The sequence below is a fragment of the Dromiciops gliroides genome, chromosome 2, assembly GCF_019393635.1.
Source record: "Dromiciops gliroides isolate mDroGli1 chromosome 2, mDroGli1.pri, whole genome shotgun sequence".
NCBI lineage: Eukaryota > Metazoa > Chordata > Mammalia > Microbiotheria > Microbiotheriidae > Dromiciops > Dromiciops gliroides.
The window spans coordinates 51,711,660-51,733,138 of record NC_057862.1 but is presented as its reverse complement, the minus strand read 5'-3'; the positions used below and the strand labels follow the sequence as shown (position 1 = coordinate 51,733,138).

Sequence of the window (21,479 nt, the reverse complement as noted above, 5' to 3'; positions counted from 1 at the left end):
TCTTCCTCTCTCCTCAGACAGTCAGTCAATAAGCCTGTATTAAGTGCTTATTATGTGCCAGCTCACTTCTTTCCTTTAGAATCCCTGGTATCCTTTAAGACTTGGTTCATGCACCATCTTCTTGAGGAAGCCTTTGCTGGTGCCCCTCCAACTGCTTAATGCTTTCTCCTCTAAGGCGACCTGGAGTTCACTTTATATGCCTTTTGTATATGCACAAACATATAGGTATATGTGATACACACCACACATACATATGACACATACATGTACTGATCCATAGTTATATGTCTATTTTAAGTATGCATGTATGTGTGTATGTATGTTTCTTCTATTACAATGGAATAGCCAGAGACCCTTTTAGCTTTTTCTTTGCATCTCTTATGTAAACAGTGCTTGACACATAATAAGTGCTTAATAAATGGTTGTTGATTGAATCCTGATAATTCTTTGTTCTATGATATTATCAGGTAATATGGGCAGCTGATTCAGGGGCTGGGAGAGGCCAGAAGATGAATCTGGGCAAAGCCTCCCTGGGAGACACAGTTGTAAGGTGGCAGCATCTAGCTGGAGGACCTCTAGATTAGAGCGTAGCTAGACTATGCTCTAATTACTGTCTTTGATGGAGGGGTAAAGAAGCCCCCAGGAGTCTAAAATAGTCAACACCAATAGGATAATGACTCTAAGCAGACAACTTTCCCCTTTGGCTTTCCTGTCCCTAAACTAACTATTACTGGTAACTGGGGAGGTAGGTACCTCCCATAAGGTTCATGCCCCACCCCAGGGCTGGACACATCTCTTGTTCACCTCATCAGTGGCTTGGTTTGGGAATTAAGAAATGAATGGTAGCATTACCACCTGGGATCCTTTCCCAAACACAAAATGATAGGGAAGAAAAGTGGGCATGTAGGTGTGGAGAACTGGCAATATCCCAGAAATACCAATATCCCCAGGGGTAGAGTAGAGCACTGTGTCCAGCCTACCTGCTGAGGAGTCTTCCAATTGGACATACCCTGGGGGCACCATGTTGAGCAGGGTGTAGGTGATCTGCCCATTGACCCCCTTGTCTGGATCATAGGCCGACACAGCAATGAGCGTGGTGCCTGGTGTTGCCCCCTCCAGGATCCGCTCGGTGTAGTAGGTGATCCCAAAGGGCCGGAATTGGGGAGTGTTGTCATTGACATCCAGGATATTGACCGTCAGCTTGGCTGGGAGGGGGAGACAGAAGAGAGAAGCAGTGACCAGGCATGTGGGAGAATGAAGACAGAGGGGAGGAAGAAGCAATTTCAGCTGAGGGAGGCTGTCTTCTTGCTGCCTTAGGCTCCCTCCTTACATTCTCAGACTACTGCTCAGGTGGGTGGGTGGGAAGGAAGGCCCAGGGCAGGGATGGTTGCTTGAGGATGCATAGGGACAAATGGACTGGAAAAAGGATCTCCTGGGGCACTGGTGAGTTAAAGTGAAAGGTGGGAGCTGAGTAGGGACTCCAGAGTTAGCCTTGATGTCTGTCTCTCCAGGGCTCTGCAGGAATGCCATGTAGAAAGATGATTGTTAAGAAAACAGGGGGCAGGACACATAACCCTCCCTTCCCACCCACGCAGACCCAGACATGCTGCCTAGAAGGAGTCCCAGACCTCTGCTTGTCCAGTCTTGGCCCAACAGTCTCAGTTCTCAGCTGCCCCAGCTTTCCCCCAATTTCCGCACCCTATTCCAAATGTCCTACACACGGGTCACCACCAACAAAAGGTGGTGCTTTAAGACTTAGTTCATGTATTGTTAATGACATACAAAGTGCTTCCTTTACTACCATTTTGTGGGGTATGTCATACAGGTGGTTTTCTTTTTATTTTAAATATGAGGAAACTGAGGCACAGTGACTTGCCCAAGATAACACAGTTAGTGCCACAATAGCTCAAATATTGACTGCCCCCCAAGTCTGCCCTTATGGTGTTATTGTTTCGGTGTGCATGTACATCGATACATATATGTATAAAACACACATGCGCAACACGCCAGTACATAGATATAAAGAAATACAATATAACAGACAATAACATATGTATTTATATGCACATATTTTCCCTTTCAAAAGGATGTTATTCTAGGGGTGCCAGCAGGGGCACGCTGGTAAATGTTTAACAACTGTTGTCCCCCCTACCAAAATGTACAAAAGACTCACATTTAGGTTTAATCTGTACTATTAATATTTTCTCCATGACTTTCTCAAGTCAAGATAATCCACAAAACAATCAAACAAAGAAGCCCTGGTTTGTGGTGTTTGCTGATTTCTGAGGTGTGAATAATAAATGCTCACACTGAAAATTAAACAATTTTAATTTCTTTTAAAATTCCATTCCCTAAGGAAGGATAGATACTGTATCACTCCTCTTACCTCTTTTTTTTTTTTTTTGGCAGGGCAGTGAGGGTGAAGTGACTTGCCCAGGGTCACACAGCTAGTAAGTGTCGAGTGTCTGAGGCCGGATTTGAACTCAGGTCCTCCTGAATCCAGGGCCGGTGCTTTATTAAAGGAGGACCTGAGTTCAAATCCTGCCTCAGACACTCGACACTTACTAGCTGTGTGACCCTGGGCAAGTCACTTCACCCTCACTGCCCTGCCAAAAAAAAAAAAAAAAAAAAGAGCTCATGTCTGAGCTGGCTCCATATGTTTGGACCAATCCAGTAAGCATTAGGGGCTGGGACTTTAACTCAGGTCAGCTTCCAAATCCACTGCTATTTCCAGTGTGCTTAATGTGTAAAGGGATAGACTAGCATTAAGGAAGACCTGTATTCAAATCCTGCCTCAGATGTTTCTAAATTTGTCACATCCTGAACAGATCACTTAATCTCTCCAAACTTCAGTTTCTTCATTTGTAAAATGGGGATAATAATAGGTAATAATAGCTAATCTCAGAATTGCTGTAAGAATTATGGGAGAAAAAAAAAGAATTATGGGAGAAAATGTATGTAAAGCACTTTGGAAATCTGAAAGCACTGTATGAATGTTAGTGATGATTTATATATTTTCCACATTAGAATCTAAGTTTCTATAGAGGGAGTCTTTGTCTTCTCTGATAAGTCTTCATGGTATGGGGGCCCTGATCACAGTGGATGCTTGGTCCATGCTCACTGCCTGATTCATCTTATTTGGGGAGACAAAGCTTTTCATGGTAGGTGAACTTGACCCTGATTTTAGAGGCTAGCTGAGGCAGCTGCCCATGAAGAAAAGCAATTTTGCTTTGAAGCAGCCCCTCATAAGTCACCAGACTTTACTGAACTTTACTTAACAGCAATTACTCAACTTCATGCTCCACCTCTTTCCTATCCTAAGATGATTCTGTTCCCAGGCCTCCAGTGAATTCTGTGTCTCCCTTCCCCCTAGACAGCACATCAAGAATAGTCTGTTGATGATCTAACCATTCTGGAGAGCAATTTGGAACCATGTCCAAAAGGCTATGGGACTGTGTATATACCTTTTGACCCAGTAATACCACTACTAGGTCTGTATCCCAAAGAGATCATAGAAAAGGGAAAAGGACCCACATGTATAAAAATATTTATAGCAGCTCTCTTTGTGGCAGCAAAGAATTGGAAATTGAGGGAATGCCTATCAATTGGGGAATGACTGAACAAGTTGTGGCATATGAATGTAATGGAATACTATTGTGCTGTAAGAAATGATGAGCAGCTTTATGTGGTGGCAAGGAATTGGAAGTTGAGGGGATGCCCATCAATTGGGGAATGGCTGGACAAGTTGTGGTATATGAATACAATGGAATACTATTGTGCTGTAAGAAATGATGAGCAGGAGGAGTTCAGAGAAACCTGGAGGGTCTTGCATGGGCTGATGATGAGTGAGATGAGGAGAACCAGAAGAACATTGTACACAGTATCATCAACATTGAGTGTTGATCTACTATGATGGACTATATTCTTCTCACCGATGCAAAGGTACAGAAGAGTTCCAGGGAACTCATGATAGAAGAGGATCTCCAAATCCAAGAAAAAAGAAGAACTGTGGAGTATAGATGCTGAATGAACCATACTATTTCTTTTGTTTTTGGTGCTGTTGTTTTTTCTATTTTTAGGTTTTTCATCATTGCTCTGATTTTTCTCTTATAACATGACTAATGCAGAAATAGGATTAATGTTATTATATATATATATATATATATAAAACCTATATCAGATTACCTGCTGTCTAGGGGAGGGGGGGGGAGGGGAGGGAGGGAGAAAAATCTGAAATTGGAAAGCTTGTATAAACAAAAGTTGAGAACTATCTTTACATGTAATGGGAAAAAAATAAAATACTTTATTTAAAAAAAAATTAAAAACAAAAAGAAATGATGAGCAGGAAGATCTCAGAAAGACCTGGAAAGACTTAAGTGGGCTGATGCCGAGTGAAGTGAGCAGAACCAGGAGAACATTGTACACAGTAACAGCAACATTGTGTGATGATCAACTGTGATAGACTTGGCTCTTCTCAGCAGTGCAATGATCCAAGAGAATTCCAAAGAATTCATGATGGAAAATGTTCTCCACATCCAGAAAAAAGAACTGTGGGTTCTGATTGCAGATTGAACCATACTGTTTCTACTTTGTAGTTGTTTTTTTTTCTTTTTTGAGGTTTTCCCCTTGTGTTCTGATTCTTCTTTCACAACATAATGCAGAAATGTTTAATGTGATTGTACCTATATCAAATTGCTTTCTGTCTTGGGGAGGGGGGAGGGAAGGGAAGGTGGGAGAAAAATTTGGAACTAAAAATACTATGGAAAAAATGTTGAAAACTATCTTTATGTGTAACTGGAAAATGATAAAATACTTTTAGGATATAAAAATAAATAAAAATTTAAAAAATAGTCTGTTGACATGCTCCTTTTAGAGAAATAGAAAACCATTGGTAGTAGAGACAGATCACACTCAATGAGTTTAAATGTGGGAGTGACCAATCTGATTTAAGAGACAGTTGTGGCTCTAACCAACTCTAGGATTAGTGAGAGGTCATGAATTACCAATACTAATTTCTATTTAGAGAAATGTTTTCAGAATTTCAAATATTCATCATGACCCACTGTGGGTAGATCTTTTTGTGAATAAGAAGGGCAATTTCTTTAGTCACCATCAAAGCTAAGTACTGTTTTTGTGGGAAGTGATAACACAGAGTCTTTGGTTGATCACCACAAGGTGTTAAAAATGGAAATGAACCCAGCTAGAGACCTTCAGTCCAAACCACTAGGGAAGATGTTAATGTGTCTTTTCAAAGTCATGAAGTTCAGGGCTTCTGATTTCCTGGTTGTCTAGATATCATACCTCTGCTGGTTATGGACTGGAGAGACCTCCAGGGAGCGAATGCAACCTTAGGTCATCTAATTGTCAGTCTAGTGAAGGAATTTCCACATCAGACAGGGTTGTATGATCTTGATCTTCTTTTCCAGTGATAGGATTTTGTGATTGGAGAATAAAATAGTCTCCAGATGTATGGGTGGCCTTAAAACATCCCAGAGACAATGGGCATCCCTTCTAACTTTCCTTCGACAGTCCTCCAGGGGAAGAACATCGCATCCTTCCTCTTAGCATCCCATTTGAGTGCTAATTGGTATTCTTTCTACTCTGACTTTGTCCTCCTGCCTCAAGAACACAAGGCTCTCCCAATGCCTCTTAGTCCCAGTTTTGAGGAGCATAGAGAACATCCCAGATGATCCAACCTACTCCAATGTTTAGACTGAATCCAAGCAGGAGATGCTGAAGGAAGGGAAAGTGCCTGTACCTCCTTCCTCAATAGGTGTCTGACTCATTTCCTTACATGGATATTTTCCTGGATTTTTTTCATTCTAAATTTCCTCCCTGGTTGTTGTTGTTCAGTTTTTCAGTTGTGTCTGAGTCTTTGTGACCCCATTTGGAGTTTTCTTGGTAAAGATACTGGAGGAGTTTGCCATTTTCTTCTTCAGCTCATTTTACAGATGAGGAAACTAAGGCAAACAAGGTCAAGTGACGTGTCCAGGATCACACAGCTAGTCAATGTCTGAAGCCAGACTTGAACTCAGGAAGATAAGTTCCTGTGTACTACCTAGCTTCCCCAGTAGCTTAAACCCATTCTCTCTGGTTGAACATATTCATACTGCATTAAGTCACTGCTCTTCAGACTTCTCTTCCAGACTTGAATAATTCCATGGCCCTGAGCAACTTATTTAAACTCCCAGAGTTTCAGTTTTCTCAACTGTAAAAGGGGGACACTACCTACTTCACAATGTTATGGGAGATGGGGCAGGGGAAGAAGTACTCTTGAAGTCTTAAGTGCTACAGAAAAAACGTGCTATTCTTCACAACTTTTATACTTCCATGGCTCTAGGATCTCACTGTTAAATTACCTCCCACAGGTTCAGACTGTAGTCCGTCCACGTTTTCCTTTCTCATGGACTTTTATCTAGGTCCTTCCATAAATCCTTCATAGAAGAGCTATCCAGGGTGCTGGAGGTCTTTGGTCTGGGTCTTCATGTAGTCTATGATTGTCCAGTATGATCTTTAACTCTGGTTATTTACAAGTCCACCTTCTTTCCCAGTCATATGTTATGATTATTTTAACCTTTCTTCTGTCCATTGTCTTTTAACTTTGCTAAAATCTCCAGGCTTTGACACTGTGGAAGTGCCCCTGAAATTAATGTCTGTTTTCGATGAGTTACCTTACCAGGCAGATACACTGGACACAGAGTAAGCCTGTTTGCTGAAAAGAGGCAGTCAGGATCCTGCAGGGAGCCAAAGTCTTGCTTGCTCACTCCCATACACCTTTGCTGACATTTGCTGGTTGACCTTGCCGAGCTGTCCCCCCCCCTCCCACCCCTCCAAACTGGCCCAAACTAGCCTTGTAGTCAACTGTTCCTGCAAAACATCTTGCTTCTATGTCCACCTGTTCCTGGGAAAGATTGGCCATTCTTTATCCTAAGCCCTCCCTCAACCTTCCCTTTGTGGTTTTCAAGCATAAATCTCCCTTGCTTCTCCTGGGCTGTGGACTCCTTTCTACTTTGTACTGACACTAGTGTCTTATTTTCCTCCTAAGAAATTTTTTCTGCTTTCAACCTATCCTGGACTCCTCTGCATTTTGAGAGGTGGGCTTCACCAGGTTGACAACACCATGCATCAACTACCTTCCTCCTCTGCCCCTTCACCCATTGGTGAGCACCTCTTGGAACCTCCGTTTCTTCAGACTTTGATATCATACCACCCTCTTCTTTTAGCTTCTCTTTTCTGAATTGTCTTCTCTGATTAGAATGTAAGCTCCCTGAGGGAAAGGACTGCCTTCCCTTTTTTGCTTGTATTTGTATCCTCAGTGCTTAGCCCAGTGCTGGGCACATAGTAAATACCTCATTGATTTGATTTGACTCTATTTTTTAGGAATGTGAGGAGGACACAAGGAGTCCCCCTAATATACTGAGTGGATCCCTTGTGGCAAATTCATGGGAAGACAGGAATGGAAGACTTAGGAAGGTCAGGAATGGATGGACTGTGGTCTGCATTGTTGGAAGAAATACCTAGATTATACCACATCCAATAGTATAGGGGCTCTTAACTTTTTGTTGTGTCCTAGACTCTTTTGGCAGTGTCTGGTAAAGTCTATGGGCCTCCTCTCAGAATGATGTTTTTAATAATGCATCAAATAAAATACACAGGATTACCAAGGAAGCCAATTATGTTAAAATACAGTTATCAAAATATTTTAAAATGGGGGGCAGCTAGGTGGCGCAGTGGATAAAGTACCGGCCCTGGATTCAGGAGGACCTGAGTTCAAATCCGGCCTCAACCACTTGACACTTACTAACTGTGTGACTTTGGGCAAGTCACTTAACCCTCATTGCCCCACAAGAAAATAAAAAATTTTAAAAATACATTAAAAAATGTTCACAGATGTCCGGGTAAGAACTCCTGTGACTGATGTTTAGGCTCCTAGAACATGTAAATAATTACCAAGTTTGACCTAAAGTCCTTGCGGACATTTGAACTATTGGGCCAAGCAGGTAGAGGCCTTACAGAGATGACTTGCTTACCATTGGGCACACTCACGGCATTTTCAGGCAGGTCACTGGCATTATCAATCACAGAAATGGTGACTTCATAGGTGGCAACCAATTCTCGATTCAAGGGTGATTTGACCATCACAGAACCTGCCAAGTCAGACCAGCCTTATCGTCAGTCCCACTGTAAGCTCTCCAGGAGTCCCTGCCTTAATAACAAACTCCTTTATTTTCCCAATCCTTCCTCCTGGCTCCCCCCTCTGCTTCTAGTCCCCAAGGAAGCAAGGAGATGACATAGATCCTAAGAAATTATATCTTGTCCTACAGACTTTTCTGACCTTGTCTAGTTCAGAGGGCATGGGCTACCTGGGACCATCCAAGGTTCAGTCTAAACTACAGTGAAGCCTTGGACAAATTCCCCTGGGTGTGAACCTCCTCCCTTCCCAATATTAATAACCAGGTAGAATCAGATTATAATGTTAAGACGTATGTTGAGGGCAACTCTAAATGGGAAAAGAAGTTCCGGGATGTGGGCAACCTGGTGGGTGTCTGTAGCAAGAGAGTGAGGCAATGTTCCCCTTTGCCTTGGATCGTGTGTGTGTGTGTGTGTGTGTGTGTGTGTGTGTGTGTGTGTGTGTGTTATGGTATATACACACATATTTATATTTTTATATGCCTCAAATCTTTTTGTTTTTTGGTAAAGCAATTGGGGTTAAGTGACTTGCCCAGGGTCACACAGCTAGTACGTGTCAAGTATCTGAGGCTGGATTTGAACTCAGGTCCTCCTGAATTCAGGGCCAGTGCTCTATTCACTGTGCCACCTAGCTGCCCCTTCAAATCTTTTTTTACAAGCCACTTCTTTTCCTTCTATTGGTTGTCTCCCAGAGGCAGTGCCCAATCAACAGAGGGATTCTTTACCCCTCAAATGTGACTGCTTGTCATTCACAGTGGGAGTCTTTTGAATTCCCCATACCCAAAGGGAGGATCTGGAAGGGTCATTCTTCCCCCAAGATGTGAAATGATAACCTCTAATACCCACCCCCAATCCTGGTGTAAAACTGCTTGCCTTTCCCATTGTGTCTTTTGTAAAATTGCTTCTTGGGATTCCTTAGGCCTATCCAGTAGTCTCTCAGTCCTCAAAAGCCCCCAGACCAATGTGGGCACTCACTTACCCCAGCAGCTGGCCTCCTCCTCCTCTTTCTCCTCCTCTAATTCCCCCTTCCCAAATCGGGGAAATGGGGAAAGGGGAGGGGATGTCTGGATTCAGTCTGCAAAGGACAATCTACCACCTTGGCTGATGATGGCCCCAGTGGGCAGCCCCACAGGATGGGGAAGATGAGGAGTGATGCAGTGGATATGAAGAGAGACAATGGTATGAAGCAGACAAGAGATGAGATGAGAAGTGATAGAGAAACAGAAAGCTCAAACCTGTGGGCCTGCCAGCCATAAGAGAGAGAGAGAAAAGGATTAAAACCAGTTAGTTCAAAGTACAGGAGAAATAACCAAGGGTGAGGGCACATAGGGAGAGAGACCCAGAGCAGTTAGGGCAGAGCAGAAGAGAGAAGAGAGAGGCATGTGGCAAGAGGAAAGGGGAGGAGAAAAAACAGAGGAAAAATAAGGTGGGAGGGTAGGAGACAAGAATAGTAGATGAAATCCAAACAAAGAAGCAACGGGAAATTTGGGAGGGAAAAGTTGGATTCAGTGGTGAAAAGAGATGGAAACAGGGAGATCACAGATGGAAAGAAAGAAATGAAGATGGAAGAGAGGGAAAGAGAGAAAGAAGAGAATGGAAGAACGAAAGGAGAGTTAGCAATCAATGGAGCTAGAAATGGGAAGAGAAATTAGAGTGAGAGGGCAAAGGAAAAAGAAAGAAGGAGGGAAAGATTAAGGTCAGTAAAGAAAATAATAACAATAATACTAGCTCTTGGGCAGGGGGCTCAGATTCTCGATTTCATTCATACAGGGAACTTCTGGCATGTAAATTCCCTCCATCAATACAGAACAACAACTTGGCTATACCTTATAGTCTTGGAGAGTTTCCTGGGGGTAGTAAGAGGCTAATTGACCTGCCCAGGATCACAGACAATATGTGCCAGAGAGATATTACCACTTAAAGAGCATTTTCCAAATAATGACTCTGTAAGGGAGCAGTGCAAGTATTTTTAGCCCCATTTTACAGATGAGGAAACTGACATTCAGAGTTAACTGCCCATGCGAAGTGGCAGAGCAGGAATCCAAACTCTTTTTACTCTGAGTTTCCACTCTTTCTGTTATAAGAAGAGGAGAGAAAAATCCACAGGAGAGGAGAGGGCAAGGGGGAAGAACAGAGAGCAAAGGAAGGAGAGGAGAGCATGAGGAGGACAAAGCAGAGCAAGGCTCTTCTACCTGTGTTGATATTCACAGCGAAAGCCTCTTCCTGGTTGGGTACGAGGCGGTCAGTGTCATCCTTGGCTACTATGTCAATGATGTAGTATTCTAGCTGCGGACTCAGGTCACGGTCGATGGCTGTGACATTGGCAATGACGGTGCCTGGATCCACTGACTCAAGTACACTCACGGTCTGGATGGGGTTGATGAATTCAGGCCGGGAGTCATTGATGTCATCGATAAGGACAGTGATGATGGCAGTGCCTGAAAGGGGCATGGTGCCCCGGTCTGCTGCCACCACCACCAGCTTATAGGACTCTTGTTCCTCCCTGTCAATGGTGATGTTGCCGACCCTGATGACCCCTGTGATGGGATGGATCACGAAGCGGTCTTGGGCCCCTGCCTCAATTCGGTAGATCAGCTCCCCATTAAGGCCACTGTCTTCATCTGTGGCTGTGACTTGAAGGACAGAAAAGCCTGTGGGTACAAAGAGGGGAAAACAGAGTCTCAGGTTAACTTCTGGATAGCAATTCATAGACTTGGCATTTTATTTTATCTACTCAGTTTTGGCCTTTCCAGATTATTTAACTCTAGCTCCACCTTTTGCCCACTACCCCCTCCTAGATTATTATTTTTTTCTCCTTGAGGGCAGAGACTGTCTTTTGTCTTTATTATCCCCATCACTTAGCGCACTGTATGGCACATAGTAGGTACTTAATAAGTGTTTATTGACTGTTTATATGGCCCTTAGTAGACTAATGGGTCTGGCACATGAAAGCCAAACATCCACTTTCTACCTTACTATTTTATTTTTTTTTTACTGAGGCAATTAGGGTTAAGTGACTTGCCCAGGGTCACACAGCTAGTAAGTGTTAAGTGTCTGAGGCCAGATTTGAACTCAGGTACTCCTGACTCCAGGGCCAGTGCTCTATCCACTGGGCCACCTAGCTGCCCCTCTACCTTACTATTAACCTGGGGTACCTGTGGCCCTGTGTGTCCCCCCTGGGACTTCTCTGACCTGCAGGGCAGTTCTCCAGTAGGTGGACAGTTATGGTTGAAGGCATGAATGTGGGTCGGTTGTCATTGTCATCCAGGATGGTGATGATAAGCTCAGCAGTGCCATTGAGGAGCCCAATATCTTCAGCCAGCAACAGAAGCTCCAGGATTGGGGGGAAGAAGGCCTCTCGGTCTATTACCACACCTTGCTTCACCACCACCACACCTAAGGGGAGACAGCAGTCATGGGAGCAAGGAGGACAGGAAAAGGGGAGAGAGAGAAAGAGAGAAAGAGAGAGAGAGAGAGAGAGAGAGAGAGAGAGAGAGAGAGAGAGAAAATATAGTATATATTACAATATATAATATAATATAGAGGAAAAAGAGTAATCAAGGGCAAAATAGAGAAAAATCAGAAAAAACAAGGAAGGGGGGAAACAGGCAGATAGAAGCAAGAGAAAATAGAGATGAAAAGATGAAAATAAATGGAAAAAAGATGAAAAATTAGAGAAATAGTTTTTATACAGCTCATTAAGCTTTGCAAAGATCTTTATGAATATAATCTTATTTTATCCTCATAACAACCCTGGGAAGTAGGTGCTACTATTATCCCCATTTTATAGATGAGAAAACTGAGACAGACAGAAGCTATAAATTACTTAGGGTATTTTCACAAATAGTATCTGAGCCTGGATTTGAATTTAGGGTTTCCTGAGTCCGGGTTCAATGCTCTATCCACTGTACTACCTAGGTGCCTCAGGAAAGAAGGAAGAAGAGAGAAAGGAAAAACAATTTCCCTCCTAAAATTGATGTTTTTTTCCCCACACTTCCAGTTGCTGATCCTTTCCCAGGGCTCCTCCTGAAATCTTTGAGTCACCTGTGCCATATGAGTGAAGTTAGGGGTAATGGGAAACCAGGCTAGAACTGTTTTAATGAGAAAGGGATCCAAATATTTTGTTTTCAGTCTACTATATAGGATACAAGTTACGATCCTATCTTCTAAAGGCTGATAGTCTTGAAAAAGGAAAACACTCAGTCCTGACATTATCTGCCTAAGCTTCCTGTGACCCATGGGAGGAATGCAATTTTCTCTGTATCTCTGCTGTCTCTCTAACCATTAGAATATTCTTCCAAGTGGATAGTTGAGGCCAAGGGCATGAATATGGGCCAGTAACTGGGGAAGTTTTTGAAACTTTCCAGACCTTATGTTGCAAAATTAGGTTCCTTCCTTCCCAAACATGGAGATTTCACAGTCAACTGCCAAATAGGAGTAGTGAGGAGCTGCCTGACACTTTCATCCTTCAAGCCCAAGGGCCCTGACACAGTGTCTGCTTATGGGTTTGTATTAGGGTGTGCTCAGGGGCAGACAGCAAGGGTCTCCCTCTTAAGCTACCCAGTCTCTTCAGTTTGGGAACCTCAGGCTCAGAAATACAAAGAGTAAGAGTCTTGAAGACCTCAAGGCACGGAAAAAATAAGGAAGGTTTGTGGAAAGGCACCTCCCCTCCATAATCAGATAGCAAGATGAGGTGCCTATACTAAGAAGAGAGGGAGGCTGCATGTGGAAATCCCAGGGGCTCCAAAATTACACTTTACCTGGTATCACTTTCACTTTCTGAATATCTTCTATGTAAGAGGACAAAAACCAGCAGAAGAGGGAAATTCTGCTGGTGACCTATTGATTGAACTCCACCCCTTGAAATGATCACTGTGGCAAAATTCCTCTCCTTTTTGGTAAGCATTTCATTTGCTCCTAAATTATCCATAGATAAAAGCAAGGAACTTCCCCTACCAGTGAATGTCTAGGAAATTCACTTCTTGCTTGGCTCTTGTGAGTCTGGGAGTTTCCTTGTATAGTTTTGCTGCTAGACTTATCCCTGAGGTAATTGTTCCATACAGGTTTTTACTCACAGAGATATGGAGGAATAATAATAATAACACTAATGACTAGCTTTTATGTAGCACTTTGCAGATATTATTTTATCTTATCTTTATGACAATTCTATGAAGTAGGTGTTATTATTATCTCCATTTTACAGGTAAGGAAAAGGCAGATGGATGTTAAGTGACTTGCTCAGGATTATAAACACTGGATTTAAACTCAGGTCTTTCTCACTCTAGTTCAGTATTTGCAAAGTGCTTAGCACACAGTGTTTGGCTGTAGTAGGCACTGTAGAAATGCTAGTTGTTATTATTATCCATTTAGTTGCCTCAGAATGGAAAGAAGACATTATCTAAATTCAGGAGACATGGGTTCCACTCCTACTTCAGACACTTACTACTGCACAACCTCGGGCAAATCTTTTGACTTCTCAGAGATTCACCTTCCTCATCTGTAAAATGGGAGGATTACACCCTCTCTCTCACAGAGTCATTGTGGGTGTTCTCATTATAGTTTCCTCTCTGAGGGGCCCTGTCACCATTTGTTCATCTCTTGGTAAGGGGAAGGACTCTGGGGGCCAGCTGGAGCTCCTCAGACCACAAAAGACATGAGGTAGTGATGAAATCTGCTTGTCAACTTGATATATGGACAGCATCTCTGAAGTCTTCCCAGCCATGGTTGCGAATCTGGCCCTGGGGGAGTAAACATCTCCCCCCAGCAGGGGACCATATCAGGAACTGAGGGGCTTAGGAAATGAAGGGGTGGAGGCCTCACCAGTGGCATTGTCGATGTCAAAGAGGCCACTCTGGGTCCCTAGGAGTTTGTAGGTCACCACTGCATTAATGCCAAGGTCATTGTCCAGGGCCAGGATAGGCCCATTGAGCATGGTGATGGGTGTCCCTGTGAAAGAAGGACAAATGCAAACATCACCTCTGGGAAGGGGATGAGTCCCCTGTGCCCCCTCCCTCCTCCCACTCTCCCAGGTGACCCATGGCTGACAATGGATGAGTGAGGTGGATGGGGTGAGGGCCCCCGTGGGGGCAGGGGCTGAGACAAGTGATGGAGCGGTGGCTGCGGTAGCCTTGGCAGACTGAACTCAGGTGAGGAGCAGCCTCAAAGCCCTGCTGGGGGAGAAAACAAAACATAACCGTGAGCAAGCCCATCTGGGGCCAGGGCTGAGCCCGGGACCTGTGGCCTGCCTTCCCAGCAGCCTTTGGAGCAGAGTCGCCTGGAAAGTCTCTGGGCAGCTTCCTGACTTCCCTCTGACATGCAAACGTGTGTGTGAGGCTAGGTGAGGGGAGGTGTGTTCATTTATGAGCACACAGAGCTGTGAATCTGAGCACATGCATAGCATCGTGTGTTCACTTATGTACATGTTTGTGCTGGTACCGGTGTGTATATGTGTGTGCATGTGTCTAAACATATTTGCAAGTGCACGTATGCACATGCATGGCTGTCTCTGTATATGTGCACCCAGCTCGCATCTTTGTGGGTACATATCTGTAAGTGTGTGAGAATCTGATCTCTGTGAGGAAATTTGTTGCTAAGGGTAGGAAGGAGGGGAGAGAACCATATGCTGACCCATAGACAGGGCATGCCCTTTAAACCCTCTTGTTCCTGGGGTGGAGGGGCAGAATGGGGCCAAGCAGAGAGGACAGTGGGAGGGATAATTTTGCCTGGAAAACCCTTGGTGACTGATCTGAGACTAATGCCTCTGCTCCCCAGGAGGGGAGCCTCTGCCCACTTCACAGCCTTTGTCAAATCCAGCTTCCCAGGGCCAGAACCTGGGGTTCCTTCCCTGAAGGAGGATGCCTTAGAACACTCCAAGCCATAGCCTGCTCCTCCTTTTAGCCACCAGGGGGCTCCCTTTGGCATTTCATCGTTTCCCCAGTTAGCGCATCTTATCTCCCCAAGGAGATTGTGCAGTCTTCAAAAGTAGGGCTCATGTCTTTGATTTCTCAGGAATTCTGCACCCCTGCCCCAAATACCCAATGGGAGATCCCTCAGCCCTTGGGTCCTGCTAGGTCGGGGCAAGTGGATTCCTTTCCACTGTCATCATGCGGCTAGCACATGGGCGATGTAAGTTAGCTTCCAGCTTGGCAACGCTAGAAATGGAGCTCTTGCCCTGTGTTCTCGCTACCCTGACAAGGGGCCCTGTCCCCCTTACATGGGAGACTTCCACAAGTCAGTCTAATTCGACAAGACGGTTCTCCTGTGTGCCAGGCATTGCACCAGGAGCAATGCCTGACCAAATGTCCGGTCCTCATCCCCCAAAAGCCAAGATTCTACATTGTCTAGCACAAGCCCAGCCCCAGATCAGGTGCTCAGTAAAAAACTTGCTGAATGGACATTCCCTACCCCTCCTTCCATCTCCCCAACCGCCCATCGCTGTAGTTCCCGGCACTCTGCCTAGGGGTTTCCTAGGGGTCAGGTCTCTTTTGCACATACCTGCAGGAGAATTCTCCATCACCTCTGCCTGGTAGGTGCTCTGTGTGAAGAGTGGGTGGTTGTCATTTTCATCTTCAAGTGAGACCACTAGTAGGTCAAAATCCTGTGGAGGGAGAAGAAGAGGATGGTGGTGGGTGAGAGTAGGGGCAGGGGCCAATGTTCTCAAAGTGGGATACCATAGACAGAGGGCTGCAAAAGAGCAATATGGACCCCAGATGGAGGATCTCGAAGCTAGAAAAGGGAGGGGGCATTGACTTTTAGAAAAGAATGACATTTTGCCTTTGTCTGCCATTTCTTATTTTTCAGCAATTTTTCATTTGGTCCTAACCCCTGTGAAATAGGTATAATGGGTATTATTGCCATTATTTCAGAAGCTGGAGAAACTGGGGCTCAGAGAAATTATAAGTAATTTTGTTATTGGGATAGCTTGCCAGGGCCCTGAGATTCATCTTGTCTAGTTTGCTTTTTCCCTCATGTGTCATATCCAGGACAACTCACCTTTGTTTATTTCTGTGGGTTTTTTCTTCTTAAAGTTTTACTGCATTTTCCTTGCATTTACACTACTCATTTCTGGAAATCCTTCCCTACCCTCTTACCAAAACTGAACTCTCCCTTTAACTAAGAAAAACAGTTAAGAAAAATGATACAATAGTGCGATTCTGTTGGAAAGGGCACCTATATGTAATTCTGCCTGCCTCTCTGCTGAGAGGAGGGGAGTATGTTCCCTCATCTGTTCACTTGGTTTTTTAGTTACTCAGAAGTTACCTTTCTTTTAGTGATATTTTAATTTACATCATTGGGATCATTGTGGATGTTGTTTTCTCTTTCTACTCATTCATCTGCTCTGTCCCTTGACCAAAGTCTTCCCCTGATGCCTCATAGTGCTGTGGAGGTGGCCCTGGGTTCTCTAAGGCTATGGGAGCAGGGTGCAAAGTCTGGTATATTCTACCAAGGTAGGAAGGCTTTGAGTATGGACTCACTGAGGGACAAGATGCCTATGATCTGAGGACCAGCTGAGCTATCATTGGGAGAGGCCATGTTGGCCACGGTGGATGGATTCTTGTCACAGCAACTTCCAAACACAATCTTCAAGGGCCCAGAGAGGTGGTGATCTATGTTGGTTGAGGGATTACTCATGACAATGAGTAATCCATTAGATTGTAAGCTCCTTGAGGGTAAGGACTGTCTTTTGCTTCCTTTTGTATCCCTAGCACTTAGCACAGTTCCTGGCACATAGTAGGCATTTAATAAATATTTATTTCTTGACCAATGAAATCACAGATCCTTGAAGAAATGAAGAAAAAGAAGCATCAAGACATCTATGGACACCAATCATGTCCCCACAGGTACAATCACCTACACATTTATCCAAGAGTGGTATTTTCAGTTTCCTAGAGCAAAAAGGCATCATATGCCCTTGTGCCCACATTAAGTCTACAGAGTTCCAGGGACTCACCAGAACAGTTACAGGTGACTTCCCTACCCTCTTACCAAAACTGAACTCTCCCTTTAACTAAGAAAAACAGTTAAGAAAAATGATACAATAGTGCGATTCTGTTGGATCAGACTTGGTAAGAAGAGGGGGATGTCATGATACTCTCTTCAAGCATAGCTTTGTCCTGCTTGGCACCAAAGGGTAGAAGCAGATTTTGACCTGATGCAAGGGAAAAAAACCCCACCAAAATCCATCTCCCTTACAATGAGAGCAATTTCCAAGTGGAATGGACTGTCTTAGGAGGTAGCGGGTTCCTCCTCACCAGAGGTCTTTAATTAATAGTTGGAGGATGATGCAAGTGTATTGTAGAGGTTCGTCTTATTTAGGCATGGATGGGAACAAACAGCTGTGAGTTTCCTTTGAACTCTGAGAGTCTGTACTTTTGAAATTGCATTGGAAGCTGTTTTCTAATCCCGACATCACACTACCCACACCACACCATGGGTGACCCTAAGATATATGCACGAAAGGAAGGAAAAACAAATGGAGAGAGGAAAAAGAAAAGGTAGAAGTTCAAAGAAAGGTAGCAGGGGCAGAAAAACACAAAGAAGGAGGAGTGAGAGCCCCAACATTTTTTTGGAGCTCAAAGGGCTCAGATATAATCCAGTCTTAGGATAGTATCATACAGAGCTGTGGAGGGGAACTGAGATCTCATCTGGTCTAGCCCTCTCATTTTACGGATCAGCAAATAGACTCAGAGAAGGAAGTGACCACTATACCACACAGGAAAGGGGAGAGAAAGATGCTTCCTTAAGTGGTGCCCTTGACATAAGCTCTTTCTCCTTGTTTTGATAATGGCAAAGGGAAGAGCAATTCCATCTAATTGTCAATGGAGGGTGCTTTCAGGACTGTGGAGAGTACCTGTGTGCTGAGGAGGTAGGAGTTGGGATAGTCACACACAAAGAGGAGTTTTCCTACCTTTCTATCTCTTCCTTTGTCCCTAGCTCCAGTCCCACCCTGCCCCTGTGGCTGAAACTTACTCACCCTTCTGGCAATGCGTGGGTTTTCTGGGTTATCCTTCACAGAAATAGTCAATTTATATTCGGGAATCCTTTCTCGGTCCAGGGGTCGGTTCACAGTGATGATCCCTGTCTGAGAAGGGAAGATTTGAAGTGAGTATGTGTGTGAGGTGATCTGGGTCTATTTGGGGAGGAGGCCCAGCCCCATCTGAAAAATCCCCTTAGTTCTGAGGCCCTCCACCCCCTTGGCCTCGGAGATGGATGAGTTGTGGCCATGCTAGGGAGCTCAGAGCATTATGTTTCATGGATGAAGTTCATGACCTCTGGGGGGCAGTGTTTCCCAGCCTTCCTTCATGCATGGCTATAAAGTTCTCCAAAGAAATTGGATTTTACTTTTTTATCATTTAACAAACCACCACAACAAAATATGCCATGTAATCCTTCCCCTCCGCCAGGTGAGGGCTAAGTCTCCATGACAGAACAAGTAGCATTATGGTCTGGCTAAGACAGACTCACTAAAGTGGACAAGACATCCCATGACAGACCAAGTTAGTAGAGCCCATGGAACAAATCCCAGCCCCAAGCGTGTAATAACCAAATGGGGATCAACCTTGATGGACAGTCTAAGGATTAGGCTGAGCCAGAGGGTGGAGGCAGGGATGGGAATAGGAAGATGATGGTAACATTCGAACCCAAATCCCCAAGACCACATTTCCACTAAAAGAGCTATTCTTTTTTCTTTTTATGGGTCTCGGGGTGGCCAAAGAAAAGTAGGCAAAGGAAAGGCATGTGGTTTCTGCCTTTTTGATGTGGTTAAGCATATCTTGGAGGAGGTGCGAAGAATGGCACACATCTCTGCTGGGCTGAGTGCTATGGTTGGCTTGGAACAGAAGAGTGTGTTTCTGTGTGTGTGTGTGTGTGTGTGTGTGTGTGTGTGTGTGTGTGTGTGTGTGTCCAGGGTTGGGAGTGGGGTGGGGGGACTGCAAGAGCCACTGCCCAAAGAGAATAAAGAAGAGGAAAGGAGTCCCACCGTGGCATTGATGAAGAAGGCATTGTTTCTGTTGCCAGCAGTAATGTTGAAGGTGAGGAGGGCATTGGGGCCACTGTCAGCGTCACTGGCCAGGATGTGGGCCACGAAGCTGGACACAGGACTGTTCTCACTGATGGTGATGTTCATGGGCAGATTCAGCAACACTGGGTCGTTGTCATTGATGTCCAGCACACGGATTCCCACCAGCATCTGGGGCAAGGGATGAAGAAGAGGCGACAGCATGAATTGGGGTCAAATGGAGAGGAAAAAGAAGGGGGAAATCTAAGAGAAGGAGGAATTGACTTCACTGCAATAGGTATTTACAAAGTGCTTGCTGTGTGCTAGGCACTGGCTACACAAAGACAAAAAGCAGAAGAGCCTCTGCCCTCAAGGAGCTTATAGTCTATTGGGAAAAGTAAAGAAGGAAGAGGAAGAGGGTGAAGGGAAAGAAGAGAAGGACAAAAAAGGAGGAAGAGGAGGAGGAGAAAGAAGAAGAGGAAAGAAGGGGGAAGGAAGAGGACAAAAAGGGAGGAGGAAGAGGAGAAAGAGGAAAGAAGGGGAAGGAAGGGAAGGACAAAAAAGGAGGAAGAGGAGGAGAAAGAAGAAGAAAGAAGGGGAAAGGGGAAGGAAGAGGAGAAAGAAGCTATGAGGAGAGAAGTCGATCTAGCAGAGGTTCCCAGACATGAAGGACCAGACCTCATAACAGATAATACTGGTTAGAATACTTAGGGTTTGAGGGAGAGCATCCTCACAGCTGTGCTGTGTAAATTATATAATAGCAATATTGGAGTAAGAAAAAGAAGAGCTAATGTTTATATAGCACTTTAACGCTTGGAAATTGCCTTACAAATATAATCTTTATTTTATCTTTACAACAACCCAGGGAGGTAGGTATTATTATCCACATTTTACAGATAAGGCAACTGAGGCAGGCAGAGGTAAAGTGATTTGCTCAGCATCAAATAGCTAGTAAGTGTCAGGCTGGATTTGAACTCAGGTTCTCCTGACCCGAGGCCCAGTGGTCTACCCACTGTGCCACCCTGCTTGCATGATCAAGTCTTTCTGGTTATGGGGCCAAGTCTATGCCAAGTTTGGGGTTCTGGCTTCTAGAACATAGAGAGCTGCCCCCAGCCATGATCAGAGGGCAGCCTGAGGGCCCAGGGAAGTCCCATCACCAGAGGAGCTTGTGATCCATCAGGGGGCCCAATGAGGCTAGGTCTGGAGGTAAAAGAAGGTGGTGTCACCATGAAGACTTTCTAGTAGAAGCAAATTGCTCATCAAGGGTCAGTGGTAAGGAGGAGGAAGAGGAAAGGGCAGCCTTAGGTGAGAGATCCACCAGTCAATCACTACACAGACTCACCGTGGAACTGAGTGGGGGGATCCCCCTGTCCCGGGCACAGATGGTGAGGTTGTAGAAAGGGATGTTTTCTCGGTCGAGCTCGACATCTTTCCGCACTCGAAGCTCTCCCTCCACAGGAGATATCAGAAACTCACCTGGCGGCCAAGACATGAACCAGTAGTAAGCAAAGGAGTGGGGAGTCTCATCTGAGTTGAATGTAGCCCAGGACACGCCCCTCCCCTCCCCTCCTCTCCCCTCCTTTCCCACTTCTCTCCCATCCTCTTTCCCCCCATTTCCCCCTTTACCCTTCTCCCTCTCTTTCTCTTCACTCTCCCTCCCCTCTTTTCTCTCTTCTTCTCTCTTCCCCCTTCCCCACTCCCTTATAGACACACTGCTTTCTGACCACACCCCCTTCCCCTCCACATGCGGGGGAGCTAGTTTCTCTCACTCCAGCTCCGACATCAGCATTGAGGATATTCCTCAAGGCCCTTTAAATAGACCCTGGAAATCCAGGGTAACTCCATCCCAGCACAACCTCCTGGGCATAGCTGTTAAACCTTTCAGCCCAGGGCATCTGCAGGTTTGGATACCAATGCCCTCACACTGCCCCAAGGAAAATCATTTTGTAAGCTCATTAGCATGAAAGGTTTAGTGGTGTAATATGTCCATCAAACTAGGAATATATTCACTTTTTTTTTTTTTTTAGTGAGGCAATTGGGATTAAGTGACTTGCCCAGGGTCACACAGCTAGTAAGTATTAAGTGTCTGAGGCCGAATTTGAACTCAGGTACTCCTGACTCCAGGGCTGATGCTCTATCCACTGTGCCACCTAGCTGCCCCATATGTTCACTTTTTAAAACAGCAAATCAGCAATTCTCAACATAAGAGACTGATTTGTTAATTATGGAACTTTAGGTTTGGTGGCAGAGCAGCATGGCATGGATTTGGGGGAGTCTGGGCCACCCCCCTACC

The 21,479-nt window shown here is 44.8% G+C and overlaps 1 protein-coding gene across 1 annotated transcript in view; it reads right to left on the bottom strand.

The window, feature by feature from the left end:
- Positions 1-21,479, bottom strand: part of CDH23 (cadherin related 23) — a 623,958-nt gene that overhangs the window by 23,110 nt on the left and 579,369 nt on the right. Inside the window, exons 41-49 of the mRNA XM_043983602.1 lie at positions 20,529-20,662; positions 19,169-19,378; positions 18,164-18,271; positions 15,685-15,787; positions 14,011-14,136; positions 11,383-11,586; positions 10,383-10,841; positions 8,031-8,147; positions 981-1,205 (exon numbers count right to left, since the gene is read on the bottom strand). Coding sequence (XP_043839537.1) covers positions 981-1,205; positions 8,031-8,147; positions 10,383-10,841; positions 11,383-11,586; positions 14,011-14,136; positions 15,685-15,787; positions 18,164-18,271; positions 19,169-19,378; positions 20,529-20,662 — 1,686 coding nt within the window. The remainder of the gene's footprint in view (positions 1-980; positions 1,206-8,030; positions 8,148-10,382; positions 10,842-11,382; positions 11,587-14,010; positions 14,137-15,684; positions 15,788-18,163; positions 18,272-19,168; positions 19,379-20,528; positions 20,663-21,479) is intronic.